General features: G+C 39.6%; 1 protein-coding gene across 1 annotated transcript in view; it reads right to left on the bottom strand.

The window, feature by feature from the left end:
* The window catches only part of CPA6 (carboxypeptidase A6), an 86,740-nt gene that overhangs the window by 13,551 nt on the left and 51,131 nt on the right, over window positions 1-22,058 (bottom strand). Inside the window, exons 3-6 of the mRNA XM_021388547.1 lie at window positions 18,940-19,064; window positions 15,095-15,209; window positions 13,898-13,999; window positions 13,055-13,159 (exon numbers count right to left, since the gene is read on the bottom strand). Coding sequence (XP_021244222.1) covers window positions 13,055-13,159; window positions 13,898-13,999; window positions 15,095-15,209; window positions 18,940-19,064 — 447 coding nt within the window. The remainder of the gene's footprint in view (window positions 1-13,054; window positions 13,160-13,897; window positions 14,000-15,094; window positions 15,210-18,939; window positions 19,065-22,058) is intronic.

Raw genomic sequence — 22,058 nt, forward strand, 5'->3', positions numbered from 1 at the left:
AAAGAAAGTAGTTTCCACACCAGAAATAATTCCCATGTTAAATTTGGTGACTGGCTAAATGATCACACATACCGGCCTTATAGAAAGCTGATCCTACTGCCCTACTGTAATTCCTAGAGCTGTACATGAAAGGCTGACATATTCCTGTAAATATGATTAAAGGGAGCATGTATACATGTAAAAAAGGTATTCAGAAGACCATATCCTCACTGCTTCTCTGTTCCTTTCAATAGCTAAGAAAATACAACTCACATTCCATTGAAACAAACATGTGCATAGTATTTCTTGACATAGGAGTTGATAGACAGTGGAATGGTTTCTTAGATGAGGAAGCTTGTTTAGGTCCCATAAGATAGTTGAGTGCTATTGTTTCCCCCATGTGATGATTTGGTGAGGTCAGAACATCTCTAAAGAGAATTTAAGGCTCACTCTACATAATCTTTTGTTGTACTCAGTAATTTACTGTCTTCAAAATCATCAACTCAGGCAGCTTATTCCTTTCCAATTTAGAAAACCCTGTAATTCTGAAGAAGCTCAGGTATAAAGGTTAGTGGAGGAAGTCTAGGTAGGAAAAGTACTTTTTTTTTGCATTCTAGAGAAATGCAGCAAATCAGAAGCTCTTCACCAGATCTGTTTCCCAAAAAATAGAGTCCTTTATCATTTTTAGAAAGCTTGGACTCCGCATGTTGTGACAAAAACTGTCTCTGGTTATAGCTATGCATCAAACTTCACAGTTTAAGCCTTGATTCTGTAAGGCAAGGAACCAAGTGCTTCACTGACAGCTGGAATGCCCAGCACATTGCCACTGAGTTCTGAGGGAAAACTGAGGGCTGTTCCTCTCCTGCAGCTGCTGTGATTCTGGCCCTTCTGGCCTACAGTATTCCTAGACCTCTGGATACAAGAGGAAATGTGTTTGGGGCACAATGGGGAAAGTTGTTCTGAGATAAAGTAAGCTAAAAGCTTTTCAACTGACAAGTGCTAGGGAACGGTGTGAAGTGCAGGATTTCAATACTTCTGGGCTCCAATCCATGCAGCTGGTTGGATTATTGAGACTGGCACTGGGACTGATGGATGCCTTTTGTAGAATGTCTGTACAGAATACCTATACCATTGGATTTTTCTGGGATGGGAATTTGTTCCTTAAGGAATGCAAATGTTGTTTTTTTCCTTAACTGAGGGCCAAATGAGACACCTCAATACTTTTGCTAAGCTGTTCATTACCCTCTGTCATGCAGTGGGATGAGATGCTGAATTAGAGCAGAGTTATCACAGGGGAGAAGTGGAGGACAGCAGGCTTTTGAAAGCAGCTTGCTGCAGCCATGGGGATACTGGAAAAAGTATCTCTGGCCAATGCAGAGGTCACAGGTCTCTGGGTCCCTGTGCCATCAATTTCCCAGATTCTTATATGGAAAAGTATGGCATTTAAATTCAATTTCTATGTATTAAGGAAGCCACAGAAAGGCTACAGATACATTTGGATAATGGTATTGGTGTTCAGGGAACTTCAGCTATAGTAAGGAAGTAATTTTGTCAAAACTGAAAGCAATGGTTATTCAGAAATAATGACTGTGAAAACAAAGGCTCTGTTTCATTGATGTTCTGCATGCCAAAAACACATATTGAGGTAAGCAGGGCTGCTTTGTGCATTGCCACACACTTAAATCTTCACAGAATTAAAAGCCTATAAGGTAAACACGAATGTTAAATATGTATGACTCTGTTATTGCAGTGAAAACAGAATGAAGGTGTGCTCCAAGATGGGAGTCAAGGGAAATGAACTTCTTTATCAGGCCTATTTCAGAGAGAAGAAATTTAGTCAAGGAAGAAACAAGTCACTGCACATCGCTCTTTTGACTTTTTAATGTTTTTTTTCTTTTTAACCAGTGTTAACAAATACAGCTTGGCTTGTGTTTTTGCGGCGAGTATTTATGTAACAGAGGCAATGGAACTGGCAGATTTGCTTGTACCTCTCTCTATGTCTGCCATTATTTCACTGCAAGTTACATCTGTAATTATGCATTTTGTTACCCTGGAGTGTTATATATAATGTACTGTAAACTAGAATGAATGCTAGAAGAATGAACTCTTCAAAACATCTTATAAAATCATCTCCTTAAAATAACTACATATAGTTCATTAATTTAAGGCAATACATTCCTTAAAAATCACACGAACTAGCTTTGGAAAATTTTCAGAACCTTTCCAAATTTGCAAAATGTCACATAATGAATATATTTTAATTAATACCTTTTCATGTTTGACATGTTTTAAATTCTGTGAAGGATATATTTTTCTTGTTAGATAAAAGAATCACCACTTAAAAAAACCCCAAAACATAGACTGCAAAATGTCAAGCATCCTTTCATTTTTTAAAGCTACTCTGTATCATTTTAGTAGCTGCCATCATTGATGAAATACTATGAGAAACTTTGGTTTTACAGTTCCCAGCAATACTTTTCGAACTTTTATGTCTTAAAATTGATCTAGAGCCAAATATATCAATCATTCAATTCTGTTCTTTAAAGCATATATGGTTTATCTTAATAATTTTGTCAACCTTTTAGAGTACCATTTCATTTAAAACGTAATGGACCTACTGCAGCTTTCTTTTTCACAGAAAGCAAGAGTATAGATGGTATAAGCTGGTATCACATTCTTTTTCCAAAAATTATTTTGTCCTTCACAGTACATTTGTATCAGGCAATTTGATTTGATACACATAATAAGGCAACACAGGCTGCGTAACCATACCTCCCTTAGCTCAGAGGTCTTTGGCAACGTGCCTTACAAGAACCAAGGTGTGCTACTCCTGGAGCACAACACACAGCTCGTTGTTTGAGATGTGACTCTCAAATCTTCCAAATAATCATCATGCGACCCCCCTAACAGTGCTGAAACGTTTTCTCCCCACCGTGGCACAAGCAAAACGAATATAAACCATTAGTGAATTAACTGCATTGTAGTTTGCAGTGAGCTCTCAGAATACAAAGTGATGCTACTTCATAGAGCTTGATTCTGCTTCCCCATCATGCAATCAATAGCAGCTTTGCTGCTGAATGTGCAGAGAGCTGGGCTGGCCCAATAAATGCTGAATAGAGTTATTAGTGAATGAACAGATGATGCAGGAACCCTGCCAACAACATGCAAGCAATCTGCCTGGGGGATGGGGGAAACGACCAGTGATTAATAGGAGGGGGCTCAATCATCTGGATCAGCAGAGAGTGGTGGTTGCTGATAGACCTGTGCCAGCTCAGGCTGGCTGAGGATCTGGTCCATATGAAATTTAATTTGGGGGATGAAGTAAACAAAAGAGCCAAGGCAATAAAATGCAGGAGTTCAAAATGGATTTAGGATACACTTGTGCTTTTAATAAAGTAAGGGGATTTACTCAGAAGGACAAAGCAAGGAGACAGGATTGAGGAAAACTCTCAAACTGTGTGTGAGCTTAAAAACAATTTGCTTATTAAATGTAAGGTAACAATGAGCTTATGTTGTTTCTGGTTTTGAATTTAACATTCACACTGAATTAACCTGTTACTATTTTAGCACAGGGAATTGGCTCTATTGCTGTCCTAACAGAAATCATATCAAACCACTCCTGATAAAGCAGGATGAGCTCTTCTACCCATTTAGGAAGTCATCAGTTAAAACATCCTTCTGATGGTAATGTTTTACTATTCTCTATTTCTTATATTTTATCAGGGCAATACCGTGATTTGCCATTCAGGCCCTCATGGCCACTTTATCAGTTTGGCAAGTCAGTTGTTTTCTCCATCTTTGTAGTTGGAAACAGTAGATCTTTTTATCTCCATTTTCTTTTTTACTACTAGTGCTCTGCTTTGGCACCCAGATCACAGGCAGAGTGGTAAGCCCATTACTAAGGAGAAGACACAAAATGAATATCTAGAACCAAACATCTTAAAACAAAGAGTCTGACTTTCAAGGTCAAAGTTTGAATCGTGCCTGTAACCTGAAACAATTATTTGTTTGTTCCTTTGTTTATTTCCAAACAAAATCTTCCTTCCTCTTTGGCAATATACAGAAAACACTGCTAACAGAAGGAATCCAGAAACAACAGAGAAATTTAATGGTGTGCTGCATCTACCCTCCAGGGTTCAGAAGAGAGCCCACTAAAAACTTCACAAAACAGAAAGACCTGCAGGATCCCAAGGGCTTGTTTATGCCTCTACTTAAGGATGCAAATGGAGAATATACTGAAGCAGAGAAGAGGCAGAGGGACAACAATATGATCAACATGTTAGAGAAACAAAGAAAGTCCCAGCATGTCTTGGACCAGTCTAGCAAATGCAGCATCTTGTGGGGAAGAAGACAGAGACAGTTATAGAGATCTTTGTGGAAACTGGAGGTACAACTTCTTGATCCACTCAGAGAGGTATTACATTAAAAAAAACTCCTAAGTCCCAAATAGGTCCAGGAGTATCCAGGAGGGAAAGGAAGAGCCTGTGCTGTTCTAAAACGCTATGAATACTCTGAGAGGGGCAACACAGACTTTTCTCATAGTAATCATATGCACCTAATGCCCACACAAACCTGGCAGCAGCCAACTGAGGTGTCTACCTCTGAAAGATATAATTCTTAAATTTTGCATTCTAGTTGTGTTGGTTCAAGGTAGTATACGTTGACAGAAATCTGATAAAGTTCACTTGAATACATCATTTAATTAAATAGTTGAGATGCATTTAAACAATTGAGATACAAAATATTACTTATAGTTCTGTTTCTGAAACAACTAAGTTGTCCAAAACACAGAATATTCTTTCACAGACTTTCATATTAAGTAGTGTGTCTGCATACTGGTAGGACTGAAGTTCTGCTCACTCAACATCATCATTCGGGAGTGGAATGCTAAAATATAAAGGATTTCTTCCCCAGGACAAGTAATATGTTAGCACAAAAATGTGAATGATCTTCATGCACTGAAGAAGAACATACCCAGCAGCACAAAAGCCTTCACAGGGCAGAACTTGAATCTCTCAGTGATTAACACTTGCACAGGAGTTTGCACTAGCAAGTGTCATTAAAAAGTCTCTACTGCAGCACAAGGCAGCAGCTGCAGGGTTATCTTTATTTTATCAAAATGCATTCACACTGTGAAAAATGAATAGCTGCAAGCACAAGAAAAGTAATTTTTACCTTCCTAAGATCATGAATAGTTAGGAAGTTGCAGCTGAGTAATTGAAAGTGCAGAAAGGAAACCATGCAATAATTCTTTTTTTCCTTTTGGAAAAGGAAAACCAGAAATATTTTCATTAATTTTTTTTTTTTTTTTTGCCATCATGAAGTTGTCGCATCAAAGGAAAGAATCTTCTCTAAATAACAGTAATGTTGAATAGAACTTGAGGAAAATCCACCATGATCCAAACGAAAAAGGAAGCAAGTTTGCACAGCACAAGACTAGTTTGCTACAGCTGTTTTTAAAACAATGCATCACATGCCTCGTTGTGGTGATACAGTGGTACTGCACTCCAGGTTTTTTGGCATTGACTTAGGTTTAATTCATTAAAAAAAAATCCAAAACATCACCACTGAAGGCCCAGTCTTGTTGGTAGTGTTCACTGATGCTTTATTTTTCCTACCCCTCAGAATTGGTGCACATTGGTAACCTCTGTTTTCAGTAGCAAGGATGTGATGGAGAGATGCAGAAACTCAGAGCGAAGTGGGATGCAAGATGGCTGTTGAAATGAGGTTCAAAACTGAACCATCTGTGTAGTGGAGGGAGGTTGCTGAGCAGCAGCAAAACCTAGATGCAGATAGGTGTGACTATGGCATGGAAACTTCAAATGGCAGGAATAGCATTTGGAAGAAGAAAAAAAAACCTGTGGATAAAACAGATTCTGCATTTGCACCAGTGGCTCTTGCTGCTGAGAGGCTGATGAATGAAGTACTGAGTGAAGAGGCTGAAAGAGGAGAACTCTCTGATGGAGCAAAAACAAATAGCATTTCAGGCAGAAGCTCCTGACAGAAAAGAATGAGTTAGCTGAAGATAAGTAAGGCTGAGCGTTTCAAATATAGATGCTGCTGGATGAAACAGATGGATTTTTCCCTCAGATAATGGATATACAGGGAGTACTCAGAGAAGATGATATTTCTTTTCTTAGGTTAGACAGCTAAAAAGACAGCTGGGGAAACTATAGTCTGGCAAATAATGAAAATTTAGTTCCAACGATTGTATTACATTTACTGAAAAAGCTGTCAGAGCATTCGTGGAGAAATCCATCACCAGGTGACTGGGCTTTCCAGGTGAGCAGAGCCCTGTCCTCACCATGCCACAACCACTTGCGCATGAGCAGGGGGCTGCGAGGGGACAGGATACAGCCTGTAGAGCCTTCTGGTCTTCAGGAGTGAACTGAAAACTGATGAACAGGAGGAAAGCCCAGAGAAGATTCCACAGATAAAGCAGGTATGGTGGTTTAAAGAGCAACAACAAAAAAATCAAGTCAAGCTAACATCAGCTGAAGAGCTTTACCTGAAGGGAAAGGACCTTGGGAAGAAGGAACGCATCTGGGTAAAGGGTAAAGGAAAAAAAGCTGCAGGTGCAGTATTTGTTTTGGCCTTGCATGCCTCTGATTCACTTTGGGATATTTCAAAGGCTTTCAAAAGCTCTTCAGATTTCTGAGAACTGGTACTCAAAGATATGCTAAGATCATGGGTCTCCAGGTTCAGGAGTGGCATAAATAAATGTATGGCACACAGGGAGATAGTCAAGTCTGTACTTACTTTCCTGCAAAAATCTCTGCTAGAAAAACTTAAAAAAAATGGAGATGGAAAGGATATCATGGGGAGGGTGAACTAACTACATTGTCTCAAAGAGTCCCTAAATACAGGTGTAATGAGCGTTCTTTAAATTAATATTTGTCTGAAATCCTGGATTGTGGGAGTATGTCATTTCATCTGTATCTTCAAAGACTCTAGACTGTTGAGAAACGATAGACCAAGCATTTAATCTTTAACAAACATTGATGTGTTGCTTCAAATAACACACTTACAGAGCCCTGAGATCAGGATGTTTCTGGAGTGGGTGAAAAACAGGTGTCTGAATCTCATCATCACCAGGGAGAAAGCTAGCATTTGAGACTCCGGTAGTTATGGAGAGCAAGGGAAAATAAATCTCCTGAATCCTAAAACCTTACTGATTTTGATGTAGTTCAGCATTACCCAAAATGATTGAGAAGGTGAGGCTGATTCCTAACTGTGAACATCGACACTGGGCTGATGGACTGAGTGCTGCTCTGATTGTTGATGCAATATCTCACAGGTGTTTTGTCCATCAGGACATGGACTGAGGAATTTTGCAGAATGATTTTAAATGTTAAACTGGCTTTCAGCAGTTCTTAAAGCAGGAAAAGTTATAGCTTTATGGCCTTTTAACCATATGGTCTGCACTGAAAAATAACCAGACCTTTTTAAAATTCATGTTGTCATCATGGTCTCCTGCTTGGACCTGCTTCTGGTCACATAGTTGTCCTTTTTTTTGGTTCTATATACCCTATTATTTTAGGTTCTATATACCCTATTATTTTAGGTATCCTGCCTTCACAATCAAGCACTTCATAAACATTCCTGAGGAAGAATCTGAGGCCTCAAACCATGCAAAATTCTGGGTAAAAACTGGTCTCTGGGGCCTGGTCCACAGGCCTAATGGCTGCCTAATTGGCAGTATCCATCCCACAAGATTTCTCATAAATCAGTCTCAAGCTTAGCATTGTGCAGGCAGGTGTTGTCATTTTGCATCTTGAATGGTCTCTGTGTCCCTCTTAGCTCATTACTATGAATTGAAAAGATGGGATTCAGGCCTGGTTTTGGAAGCAATTAATATCAATGTCAGCGTTATAAAAAACTCTGCCCCCCTCATTTAAGTTTTCTTTTTGAGGCTGCCTATTTGCTTTCTGGCTGGATGATGAAGCGTATATACATCATGTTGGATAATTTGGAAACTCATATAATTGGAATCATAGGAAACACATATTTCAGAATTTGGACTTTCAGCCATGTATCTCACAAACTGAAGTATATGGAGCATACTGATTCTTTTTTTTTTCAGATTTGAGATTATTCTGAGAGAAGACGACTATTATGGCCCATATTTAAGGGACAAGATGACATTGCTAAACCAGAAAAAAAATGCACAACAGTCTCACATTAAAGAGATGTGGGTATGTGCAATGCAATGTAAGCTGGCCCATATTCAAAGAATAATAATATTATTTTGAGGCAAGTCCACAAATTTTAAACATTTCAAAAAAGTAAGAGCCTAGGCAGTCTATGAAAGAGAATGCCTTATTCACATTTGAAATGCAGATCTGTTGAATCAAGACAAAATGACAGTTCTCCATTTTTTTTCCTTGAAAGGATACATTTTTGAGAACTGGAGAAGATGATGATGGTACAGAGTAGTGTACTTCCAAAGTATGAAACTAATTGTGCTTTCATGGGAAGTCTTGATAAGACCACTCCCTTAGGGGAATGCACTTTATCTCAGCAGACTTCATCTTTCTATCTGTCATTGAATTCTAAGAATAATTTGTCAAGAAAAGGTACAACCCATTTTTTCTTCTTGAACATTTTTCATTAAATTTCTTGAATTTTCTAATCTTTTAGGTTTAAAATATGAAATCTTCAATGGAAGCAAAGAATAGTGCATCGTAAAGTCGCATCTCTTCTATTTTGTTTTCTGAAAACATTGTGTGAGTGGCATTTCAAGGTTATACGTCATTGAGATGGATCAAATGGCAGCACTTATTAGAGTGAAGAAAGTCAAACCAGATGTAATGTGAATCTTCATCTGCTTCCACTAAAACTGAAATAGAATCTAGTTTTGATGTTAATTTGAAAAGTAGCCTGTGAAACATATTTCAGATTTTCAAAACAATGGTAAAATTCTGAATCTGAGATCTGGATAATTTGATATCTGAATTTTGCTCCTCCTGAAATAGCTGCACATTCAGTGGACAGAATTTAAATGCTCTTAGTTAACATATATGCATATTTAATGTACTTCATCAGAAAGTCTGTAGATTTTGCATCTTAAATTCCATGAAGGGCTATTTTGATCTAATATGTTATATTTGATAATTATGGGTTCCATTAGACTCATGTATCATTGCAGGCTGCCTTCAGAGTAGTCCAAATGTAATCAGTTCCATTTCCTTTCTCAGTTCCTTTTGCTTCCCCTATACTCCACTGTCAGGGACTTTTTTTCTGGCCCTTTTCAGCTGAGTAAGGCTTAAAGCTGATGGGAATCCACGGTAACCTTATCCATAATAAATATCTATTGCCAAGTTTTCTACTACAATACTAGCGCAGACACTTCTCTATGGCTCTTTAGCTGATACCTAAAATGTGCACAGGAGTCCCATTTCTTGACTTGAAATGCAGTGACCATGTGGTAGGGTTTGTCAGAGGTCACCATTATTGCTAATTCCTGTAGAGCATCTCATTATCTGTAGCTGAGAGACTAAAGGCATTTAAGAGATGCCTTCTCTTCTACAGAAACAAACAGTGAAGCTCTTATTAACACCAGACCTACAGGATACAGAGCCAAGGCTAGAGCTCATGCTGGAGTAGATTACAGTTTTTTAAAAAGTGAACAAAAGACCCACTCCAAACCCAAATGATGGTTTTTGCTTTCCTTTTGTTCATTTCAAAAGACAGAGAGGTTTGGTTTTGTACTTCACAATTGCATTAGCACATACTGCAAAACTCTTTTCTATGTGTTCTTTCTGTTTATACTCTTAAACATCTCCTCCTAGATCTTTCTCTTTCCTTATTTCATCTGTTCTTTGTCTGTGGCTACTGTACTTGCTTGAATCCAGAATAAGCTCATGTAGCAGGCAGCCTTTTGCCTTCCCATTCTGTGGCCCCACATCCTCACTTCCCAAGTCTGCTCTGCCTTGGTCTGCTCTGCATTTTCATATAGATAGGAGTCAGGTCGTGCTTGGCTGAGCAGCTCCAGATGCTTTGGAGAAAGTGAGATGCTGCTGCCTGTGATGTGGCAAGCCACTAACAATCAGCTGCCCGGTGGCGTGGTCTATCCCATGGTCACAGAAAATGGGCTGGCACCCTGAACCTGCTGCTTCTGGGAGCACAAGGAAGATAGCACAGGCTCCCAAGTTGGCTGGGCTATCTGGGTCAAGTCTGGAGCTTGAACGTACATTCATTCGTACAGGCTGTTTTCTAAGCTAAGTCACTTGAAAAGCTTTGTTGTACACTGGAGTATGGATTCTTCAGAAGATGAATTATGTCTTGAATCTCACATAGAGCTCCTAGTTAGGTGAAGAGGTTTCCTGTGTACAGAATAACTTTGAAATGAAAGTCAAGTGCTTCTAATGTAAGTAATAACAATTTTTTCCTTAGCTTATGGCTGCCAGGGCCCTGTGAGCTGCCCCAGCCCTTGCTGTCCCTGTCCATCCCAGGGCTCCCCAGCCCTGCCCAGGGCCCCATTTAATCCCCTGGGGCCATCCCCACAATGAGCTCACAGCAGGGATGGTCTCCAGTTCCCACAGCTGGACCCTGCTGGCCATGGGCCCCACCAAGCCAGGCCCACTTGCAGGCCCCATTTCCTAGCCCAATCTTGGCAATGCCTGGGGCTCCTGGCTGGGATGGTGGGAAGGAACGGGCTTTCAGGTCCCTGGTGCCCCTAGCTATGGTCCACAGGGTACGTCTCGCCCCTCAGTAGTCTCACAACAGCAATGGAAACAAGTGACAGAGGCTATGGGGTGAAGTGAAAGCATGACCATATTTCAAGTTGCCTGCACAGTAAAGGGACATGTATATACTTCTCCTGCTAGAAAAGAAGCTAACATCACATAAATACAATTTCTCCTTTTGCTTGCCTTAAATCAATGGGCTCGTGGTGCTATTCCTTGGAGTCAACAGACATGCCTGGAAAAACTGGTTTCCAAGAGGACTGCCCTTTCTCAGAACTGCCCATAGGCACAAAGGAGGATGGAAAGTGCTGCTAGGCTGCTGAGGTGATTATGGGAGGGAGTTTGCCAGAGAAACAGAATTCCAGAGTTTGAATCACAGAGAGTCCTTCAGTTTTCCCAGAGTTCTTTCTAAAAATGCCTAATCCGTTTGAGAAAAGCATTATCCTAATCCAAACAATCTAATTGTCTTGTCCCTCCCACCCTCCCTGCCGCTTTAATATAATGAGTCTGCAAGCACAATTCTTATCCAGATGCTGGATCGGAATATTGCTCTAACAATTCTTAATCCAGATGCTGGATTGAAATATTGCTCTGAAAAAAGAAGAAAATGTCTGTCATGGGTGAACAAAGGCAATGAATGACCAAGATGGGCAAAACTGTGCATTCTTGTAGTCTCAAGGAACTCTTCAGTTCTGTAAAAACTTTCTTTAATCTAATCTAGGAAAATGCCTTTATATAGTTAGCGAAATATTCCTATAGCAAGCTACTCTCTGAGGATCTCAAATAACAACCAGAAGGTTTTCATATACACATGCACAGGCCATATTCTTCCATAAGCTCTACCGAGAAATCTTATGATTTTTACCTTGCTACCACATTGCAGTACTTTATGTTAAAAACTCCATAGGGAAGATGTACTCGAGCAGAAGGCTTTCCCACAAGTGTCTGTCTGTTCCAAACCTCTCCTTGCCTTCCTGCAACCTGTTCTCCTGGGTAGGAGAGCTGCTCAGAAATACTTGCAAGTTTGTTCACCTTCTCACTAACAGGAGTCCTAATAAGAAGACATGTTATCATTGCATACCGCTTTGGAAAGCAGCTTCTGGATCTGGTTTAGTCCGTCCATGCACCAGCAGCCTAAATTGTAATGGCCTAATTATTTCAGTACTTGCTATACATGCTGCTGCTGTGACTTTTGGTAATATGATCATCTCAGCTATCTCTGTAGTAAAGACACGGTCCAATATCATCAGGATGAGAGGTTGGACCAGATGATCTCTGAGGTCTCTTCAACCAGGGCTTTTTTGTGATTCTTTTCTACGATCCTAAGGTGATCATGATGCAGAAATTTACTCTCACGAAGTGACTTACAGGGTCAGGGTCTTTGTGCTGAATGGAGACATCCCAGAAAATAAAGACAGATACTCTGAATCAGATTTGTGGAATCCACAGTAGTAAGGTGAAAGAGAAGCGAGGAAATAGTGTTCATAGGAAGGACCTTGCAAATATTTTGCATCAGATATTTTGTGCAAAAAATGGTATGCAAAAATACTCAAAACACATCTGTTTTTGTTTGTTTGTTTGTTTGTTTGTTTTTGAAGCCCTGTTTGACTTCTGTAAATTTCATTACAGAATAGTCTACACTATGCAGTATTATCAGCAAAAGTTTTTTGGCTAAGGCAAAATGTCAAAATCCTGCAAACATATCATGCATCTGAAATGAATCCCAAATCAGAAGAGATTAAGTGCTGATGTTAAATAAATACATGAAGAATGCCGCACAAGTAGAATGCAAGATTGCAAGTGCTTTGATTTCCCTGAGCATTTGAAAAATGGCATAGGGATGGATATGAAGGTTAGACTTTGGGCATGAAAGATAAAGGGAGTATAAATCTGATAACACAGAATAGAAGAAACACTGGAGGAATCACGTGATATTCAGAGAATATGAAAACTATCATTTTAGGTGAAATTTGTGTACAATTTTAGCTCCCTATTCCTATAGAATTGCACAAAAGAGAAATGTCTTTTTTAAAAAATTTCAGTCCTTAAAGCAAAAGGATTGCTGAACTCATTTGAGTCAGTACACGCTGGCACTGATTTACCTGGACAATTACCAGAATTACATTTTTAGGTCTTGGAATAAAATACTGCTTCACATCTCTGCCAATGCGCGTCTGGCATATTTCTGTCCTGTGCTTAACTGTGTCTGGCTGTCACTATCAGCTTAATTTACCAAGCACCTAGTCTTCTACAAATATTAATTAAAAAAAAAGCATTGAAGTAGTAGCTATGGTTCTTACTAGTGATTTGCGAGATTGGTTGTAGCAAATATGCAATGTTCATTGAACTGATAAGCTGCATGGCTCTAAAGCATCTTATATACTTACTTCTTTCACAAACCACTGGCAAAAGGCAGGGCCAATCCACTCTCTTGCATGAATCCCGCAGTCTATCCAGACAGCTTTCTTGTAAGGTCGTGATCTTTTACCTAGCTTTAAGTTTGAATATTCACAGACATATCAATAGATCTTATGACATTAGTGAGACACAGTAATATGAAGATAACAGACTACTGATGATATGCAGGTATGGCCAAGATAGTGAACCTGATGTATGGGAAAAAAAAAACAATCAAACAACATTACAGGAAAAGTGAGATCTGTCAATTCTTCTTTTACTATCACAAAGAGCAAGCTGAGGAAAAACAATGCTGCAGGAACAACTTGATGCAGAATCAAATTTTAGGAACTCTTCAACAGTGGATGAAAATTATATTGAAAGTAACTTGTTTAGTCCAGTGTTGGCACCTTCTAATTCTGTTGTGAGTTGAGAGTACACAGTCCTGGATTTTTGTCAATAGCCAAACAGGGTGTGTGTGTGACATGTGCTGAGAAGGGATCCAGAGCTCTTTGGGGTCCCTCTCTGGCATAACTGCTTTACATATTGGCTCCAAAACATTCAAACTCCCTTAAATCCAAGCCCTGCTAATGGTACCTGCTGTGTGCTATCTGTATGCATATCAGTCTAAGTGAATAGAACTGGGCTTTTAGTTTTCCAGCTTAAAATTTTTTTTTTGGTTCATTTAAGGCTAAATTCAGAGATATACTTAGGACTTAAGAGCTCTTCCTTTAGGAAACCCTGATAACCTGCATCTCTTGTGCACCTGATATAAGTTACTGCCTGCCACTGATCCCAGAATTTAGCCTGGTTAATGAGCACTTAATCTTTACCTTGAGTACAAACAGTGGTCTCCCTTCATAGGATTTTCCAACAGAGAACATATGAACAAGATCTGAATGAGTTTTATTCAGATAATACATCCAGTCCTCGATCTGCAAATACAGAAATAAAATTGTTGCTTCAATCTTTGCATTTCATGGGAAGTAACTATAACTCATTAATTAACCTCAGCTCTCAGTCCTCAGAATGTTTTTGGATTTTCTTGTAGTTTTTATTTTTGTCTTTGTTTTGTTTTTGTTTTCATGCTTGAATTATCATTGGGCTCCCAAAATACTATTGCCAGAGGCTGGAAGCAGCCTGCAGTCACCTTTTTTTTTTTTTTTTTTTCTTTTTTCTCCCCGTTTTAGTTTTGGAATGCATTAGCTGTTCACCAAGAATCTGGGGATGGAGCTAATCAGGTGCTCCCATTAAATATAAAGAATGGATGAAAGGAGGCCCATGTCTGCTTGCCAAGATGTGGGATGGCAAACAGTTTCAGTCAGTGAGGAGCACCTGTGGGATTCAGCATTACTTATGTTACTTGTTTCACAGGCACCAGATGTCACTGAGGCACAGCACCTGCATGCTCAGTCCTGAGTCTTAATTTTGGTGCATGCTGAATCTATGAAACTGTGTGAATACACCAAAATCAGCAAATTATTTACCAGCTGTCTTTCAGGTTAGTGTCCCTTATGCATGAGTCTGTACCAAAATGTTTTTAAGTCTTTGGACATCTCATGCAAATACTGCAACATTTTCTTATATTGCTTACTTAAATCAGTGAGAGCAATCACTTACTGAACTCTCTTAATCCATCAGAATCATAGAATCCTTAGAGTTGGAAGGGACCTTTAAAGGTCGTATAATCCTACCCCCCTTCAATGAACGGGGACATGCACAGCTAGATCAGGTTGACCAGGGCCTGATCCAGCCTTGCCTTGAAAATCTCCAGGGACAGGGCATCAAAAGACCTATTTTAAAAACAAAACTCAGAAGCTGTCAGAGACAGTTGCATGTAAATAAATGCCTTGAATACAAATACGTAACCATATATATGTGTATTTTAAGAAGGCGCCTATTTCTGAAGAGGCATTTAGGACACTTCTGAAGATAACCAAGCAACCACTGCTTCTACAGAGACTGAAATTTCAGCCTCATTAAAGAGAGAGGTGTAGCAGATACAAGGTGCAATATGAATTTCCACATACTTCTTCCAGGGAGTGATATACTTCATAGTTATATGCAGGGAGGGACCTTCGATTCCTAGATGCCCTCTGTCCTGTTTGGTTTTCTATTGCTTTCTGTAGATCTGATATGAGAATCCTAGGTGAAATAAAAGATACAGCTTTTTTTGAGCCAGTAGAACACACACGCTAAAGCAGAACAACAATCACGTTTAGAAGAAATACAGCAGGAGCTAAAACACCCTGGTGCTACTTCATCTGTTATATCATGACAGCACAGTGCTTCAGGCTTATTTGAATATATGCTGTCACATAAATAGTCCTCTTGCTTTGAAATGTAACAGTGCCTTCAAAAAACACAATGAGCTTCTTAAGAGAATAAAGCAGAATGATGTAAATAATGCAGCCAGTGTGAAGAAGCCACTTCCATTTGTTTATGGATCAGCATTTGTTGTCATCTTTTATAATCTAGTTATATGTGACTATGTGTCTTCAAACTTTGATTTGAAAACCATAAAATCATATTTTCAGGCTTAGAATAACACATACATATTTATTCTCATGAGTATTGTACTGGCATGAAACACATATATACCTGTAAGTTGCAGAGGCAAAACAAAAAACGAAGACTTTAACAGCATTATTCTGTGAAATATAACAAATGACAGCAAAGAAAGGGTCTTAAATAAGACTTGTTGTTTGCATTTATCTACTTTGCAATAGTTGTCTGCCAGTTATTTCAAAATAACTTGTGGAAAACATGGAACAACACTAAGTTAGTCTAATAAATATGCAAATACACCTGCATAATTAGTGGGATGGTCTTTGCATTAAGGGTGAAAGGCAGGAAAGGCTGAAAATTTTCCCGTTTTATTGCAAAACTAAATAATCATGCACATCTAAAGGTATAGTATAGAAAACATCTAAAAATAGAGAGGCTGGATTGTCTGTGCCTTCCATCACACAGCAGCAGGAGTTGGGAATACTGTCACTGACAGCAGCAGTGATGTCACTGTAAAACTGAGGGCGGTGCTGGCATTACCACCTTCTTTGGAATGGAATTCCTAGAGCATGGCAATGTGTGATCACTGTACTACTTATTCATCGTTCCTGTAAAATGATGCTTACACTTGACCTTTTAAAATCTTATAGGCATTAGTTCAATGATCAGAAAGAGATGGAAAGCGACTGCATTCGATTTGCTCCAGAATGAACAGCACAGCAGATACTCAGAGACAACTGAATCATAGAATCATAGAATGGTTTGGGTTGGAAGGGACCTCTAAAATCCTCTAGTTCCAATCCCCTGCTATAGGCAGGGACACCTCCCACTAGACCAGGTTGCTCAAAGTCCCATCCAGCCTGGCCTCGAGCACCTCCTTGGAGGGGGCATCCACAGCCTCACGGGACAACTTGTTCCAGTGTCTCACTGCTCTCACAGTAAAGAATTTCTTCCTAAAATCTAGTCTAGGTCTATGTCTGCATACAAAGCAAAGTAAAGGTTATCTGCATTCTTAAAATGTCATCGGGAAGTAGCTGTATAATTAGGAATTATATTGTTCTATGTCAGTGACTTTTATTAAGCAAACTAAGGACTTACAGTCTTGACTCGCAAACTGCCATACACTTATAAGACCAGGCCTGTAAAACACTTAAACTTGTAATTAGATTAAAGCAGTGGTTTTATTCAAATCATTAGGACATCTAATATGTTAAAGAAATGCTCACCTGCTGTGCTGACTTCCAATTAGTGTCAGTACCTGCCAGGATCAAGCTCTGTTTGCTTTTACAATGCGAGATTCAATTTCACAGCTCCCAAATGTCTATGTGTGTGTACTCCAAATAGTCTTTATTTACTTTTAAACAATTATGTACTGTGTGCTTATAACATCCAAAGGCTCTTAATTTCCTGAGAATCGAATAAAACCTAAATGACTTTATTGCCAGAGAACTAAAAATTTAGACAACTCGGTGCTGCAAATGTTCACCTGATACCTGGCCTGTTTTTATAGCTGTCTTGTTCATAGAATCATAGAATCATAAAATACTAAGGTTGGAAAAGACCACTAAGACCATCTAGTACAACTGTCAGCCCATCACCACCATAGCACTAACCATGTCCGTCAGTGCCACATCTACACAGTTCTTGAGCACCAAGACCACATTCCTGGGCAGCCTGTTCCAATGCCTCATCACTCTTTCAGAAAATAATTTTTTCTTAATATCCTACCTGAATCTCCCCTGGCACAACTTGAGGCCATTACCTCTCATCCTATCTCACCCTGTTGTCATAGAGTCAAGCAGTGGGACAGATAGCCAGTCTTTCAGGCCAGTGCTGTTCATCCTCTTCATTATTATATCTGCTTAATGCTTCCTGTCTTTAGGCACTGGCTGTCCACGCTAGCAGCCTGCCCCCAGCCCCGGCCTGTACCTGCTGCTCCTATTCTGACAAACCCTCCCAGCTCTCACTGAGGGTCATGTCAGGACAAGCACATGCACAGCATCCAGGGCTTTGCAGAGTTTGATGCTGAGTGTTCTGATGGCTGGGACCAAGCAGGCAAGGAGTCCCAAATGGGCAGCAGTGAGATGGAGCGGGAGAGCAAAGAAACAGCCTGGACCTAAGAAAATGCTTCCCGCTTCCTCCAAGGCACACACCTTGTGTGCACGAAATGTCACAGAGGCCCTCTGGAAAGTGAAGTTAGTGTACTTCTAGTGTTTGTATCATAATGTAATTTTAGGTAAACTGCCAAGACCCTTAGCTCAAGCAGTTCTTACCTTTGCATGCTCTCTTTTGCAATCTACATAAAGTTCTCCAAGTACGATGGGTATTTTTGACACTTATTAGTAGGCCTTCTGTCATTTCATTTAAGGGGGGTTACTATGAGCAGGAACAGATGTGAATGCAGCTGTTGGGGCACCGTAATTAAGGGACTTTTTGTTATAAGCACAGGAAAACAATTACAGAAACCATCATCTGCTTTTTAAACGTAAACAACCCTTAAGCACTGTAAAACCCACATGAAAGCAGCTCTGAACTTCAGCTACTGGGCCTGCGTAAATAATTACCTTATGTCTGTTTTCGTATTTTTAAAACAACAAATTAGTAAGAGACTGTAGTTATAATAAAAATGGAATTCTGCTACCAGCACATATAACATACAATAAGCTTTGTGGCATTCTCTTCTCACTGAGAAATAAGTATAAATGCCTCATGTAGGGCTTTATTCAGCAAATGCCAGTGAGAATTCAAATAACTTATCAGCTGAGTACTCATGTACTTCCGCATCCTACTAAAAAGGCTTCAATAACAAGATCATCACTCGTGTCTAGTGTGAATGTATCAAATTGATAAATATCATTTGACAAGTATACTTAAAAAACTGTCTTCAGTGCTTTCAAGAAACGCTGTAAATGATGTCTGATCCTGAACATGTAGTTATTCTGTATGACTTGAACTGGGTCACTAGGAATGGAGTGTTGTATGACAGAACTAGTATGTTCCTCTATAATTCATGAATGCTTACCTCCTCATTTACAGCACACTTGTAAACAAGCCCAGCTCCTGCTGAACACAGGGAGAGGCAAAGCAGGCTGCAGAATTAGTAATTACTCGTTCTCAATCACAGATGTGATTTCCTATACTTTGAAAACACTTAAGCTTAGCTCCAAAGGAGGACATTTAATTAAAACTGCCTTCCTGTGGGAGATTTTCTGTTCTCCCATTAAAATGGTTGTTTTCTTTGCAGTGTCTAGCTGCCTGCCAGTCTAGTTGCTATGTGGAACATATTTTCAAGCACACTTGGTGTGGCAAATCTGCCTGGGAGGCCAGATCTCTGTAGAGCTGCACAGAAGGTGAAGCACAGGCTTACGTGTACTGGATGCTGGCTTGCTGGAGGTAGGGTAGCAGAGTTCCAGATGTGTTCTGTGGCACACGCACATCGATGACCGTACCTTCAGAGATGTGGAAGGTGCTGCTGGGCTGCCACAAGTCCACCTGTAGTGCAGGAACCAACCTGTAATTCATATGTATTCAGTGTAGGTGGGGAAATCCAGGAGATGGGACACTTGAAGCTATGGAGGCAAACACTCTAGGCATAATATAGACAATAAAACCATATTCACTGGTCCAGCTGAACATTCCAGCTGGGAATGGAGCAAGTTTTGAGGAATGATTGCCTGCAAATTCTCATGGGAGATTTGCCAATGGGGAGAATGATTTTAGGGACATGCATCCTCAAATGGCTTGAAAAACAGGCCACCTCCAACTTCATGCACCTCAACAGACTACTGTATGTTCCCTTTGTATTTGTTTCTGTGGAGTCTATGACTGTTTTTTAATTTATTTTACAAAATGTTTTCTGTGTTCACTAGGGTACTAAAAGACATGAACACTCAGGAGAGGTGGAAAGTATTGCATACACCAGTGTTGTTTGCAAAGTGTGCCCATTTTATTCTTGATAATAAATAGATCAGAGCTCAGTAACATAAAGCCATCAGTGCTCTGAAGGAAGCTGTAATTTACTCAATAATTTTAAATGAAGTGACAAAATATTAGGATTTATATAGCGAAATATTCACAATCTTTTAAAAAACATGCTAGTTACTGATAGCACAGTTGTTAATGTGGAATCTATATTTGAACATACCTAAGGAATGCCTTTTCCTTTTACTTTCTTCTGTTGCCAAATTTGAAATACACTTGGAAATTGCAGCCCAGAATATGAAGTATCCAGCACACCTCACCTGGTCTTGCTACAAACCCTGTTGGAGAAGAGAGTACACTCCTGCAACAGAGGGTTAGTTCCAACCATTTCTCAGGTGGTAGTAAGAATATTCTGGCTGTCAAGAAGGCATCTGACCTGATATTGCCTCTCAAGCAGAGTGACTTCAGTCCAGTTTATGCAAATAAATGTCCACTACATTGTAAGGAAAAGACTGAAACACAGCGGCAGCCTCTTCTGTTCCTGCCAAGACCTCTCTCTGCTTCATGCTGGCACAATATGGTCTATACATCTATGTAATCTTGCCAGGTCTGCATAGCATCTTTTGAAGTCTAAAACCAAGACTGGCAAAGTTCTTGAGGCTGGTGAAGCTGACAGCATCTATGGCAGATGGTCAATAGAAACTGAACTCATGAATTAAATGGTGCTAAATGTAGCTTATAAATAAAGATCCTCTTACTGTGTTAATACCTTATGTTTGTTAGTCTATCTATCTTTTCTATTTTGATTAATTATTGTCATTCAGTGAATTTCCCCCTTAATTCAATAAAGTTGATTTCAAACATGGTTAATTAGGAATGTATATCTGACTTTTAAGATTTTTTTGTTAAAAACGCACAGCACAGAGGGTAAAAACCCCATTGCTCTTGGAGTAACAGCATATCAATCAGCTCCGTGTAAGCCACCTTTATAAAAATGGCAACAAGGTTTTGTATGCAACTGAAGTGTTTCCTGATATCTGTGCATACAAATCTGGAGATAAAAGTTACAAATATTAAGAAAAAAATCAGAATTGAGATACGCCTGAAACTTGTCTGTATTCTTGATAGTTACTCAGGCGTTATTCTGTTGGATTTCTTCATTATCATGGAGGGGATAAGCCAACAAATATTCACACCATTGGTTATAACATCATGTAGCTTTTTCATTTCTGAGGTATTCTAGCTGTCCCTCACATTACTGGCTGCAAGGGAATATAAAAACCAGAACCAATCAATTATTTAATTAATGAAATCAGCAGTATGTTGCATGCCCGAATCTGGTGGTGAAAACAGTATTTCACTACTAGCATTGTCCTGGAAGTGAGACAAAAACATCCCATTTTTAGAATGCAAATAATTCCTCTTCGACCCAGTTCCCTGTTAGGATAGTTTGCTTTCAACTGACTCTCCCTTTGTATGTTTTGTAATGTAAACAAAGTATTGAGCACTTATCTGGGAGATGTTACCTGTGCTCTTCAGAGCACCACTTCAATTGCTTTTGCTCTATTAAGCACAAGAAACACATTTCTCCAACAGACATTTTATTTATATTGCAGCTTCCAACTTGTCCTTGGCATGGCATGGCGACTGTGTAAGAAAACAAGACACACAGAAGATGGATTGAAGAGCAAGCATGTCAGGACCTAGCATATCCAATCATCTTTTACTCACTGTCAGTTTTAGGAGACCTCATCACTGCATCCCCAGTGGGTACTGAAGGCTTCATTCGAGTCATTGCTCTTCTTTCCACATCATTCCTCCATCAAGAGTGCCTTGTATTTTGACTCTGTGTTAGCAAATGACTAGCAAGTGGTGTTCCTCTGTTCTTGAACTATCTTTGACAGCATGTTGTTGTCCCCACACATTACACATTACCTACTACATGGTATTTTGGATGGTGTACCAGTCAGTGCCAACAGACATGCATTTGTTTTGTGGGTGGTGGGATACGCTGGGTCCTGAGAAGATTCCCCAACTACCAAAACAAGCAGATGCAGAAATCCTACTGAAGTGTCTGAACATGCAGCCAAATATTTGAACCTCAAAGTTTACCTGGCATCTTGAGGCTAGAGAAGAAGAGATACACTTTAGAGTATGTCTTCAACCCTAAATATTCCCATCTCATTTGACTGGGGCTTTCCAACAGTCTTGTTTCCAAGTCCTTTCCTATCTGTCATGAGTTGCCCTTAGAGGGTTGCAGGTTTAATTCCTGCCCAGGTTTTTTCAGCAGGATCAGACTTGGGACCTGCTGCTGCACTCACGTGTGACTCTGAGTGCTTGTTCTCGAGGTCACTGGTGACTCTGCAGATGCCCACTGAATGCTCTTTCCCAGAATCTCACTGGAGGCATGAGTGTTGCTTTCTACGAACAAAAATGTTTTGTGAAAGCATACAGAGAGAAACTTTTTCCCAGAGGTTTTTAAATAATTATTGCTTTATTTACCAAAGAAAATATGAGACATTATTAACAGTGACTACAGAGTAGGTAGTCTTTATTAACTTCACA

The sequence above is a fragment of the Numida meleagris genome, chromosome 2 (genome assembly GCF_002078875.1).
Source record: "Numida meleagris isolate 19003 breed g44 Domestic line chromosome 2, NumMel1.0, whole genome shotgun sequence".
Classification (NCBI taxonomy): Eukaryota; Metazoa; Chordata; class Aves; order Galliformes; family Numididae; genus Numida; species Numida meleagris.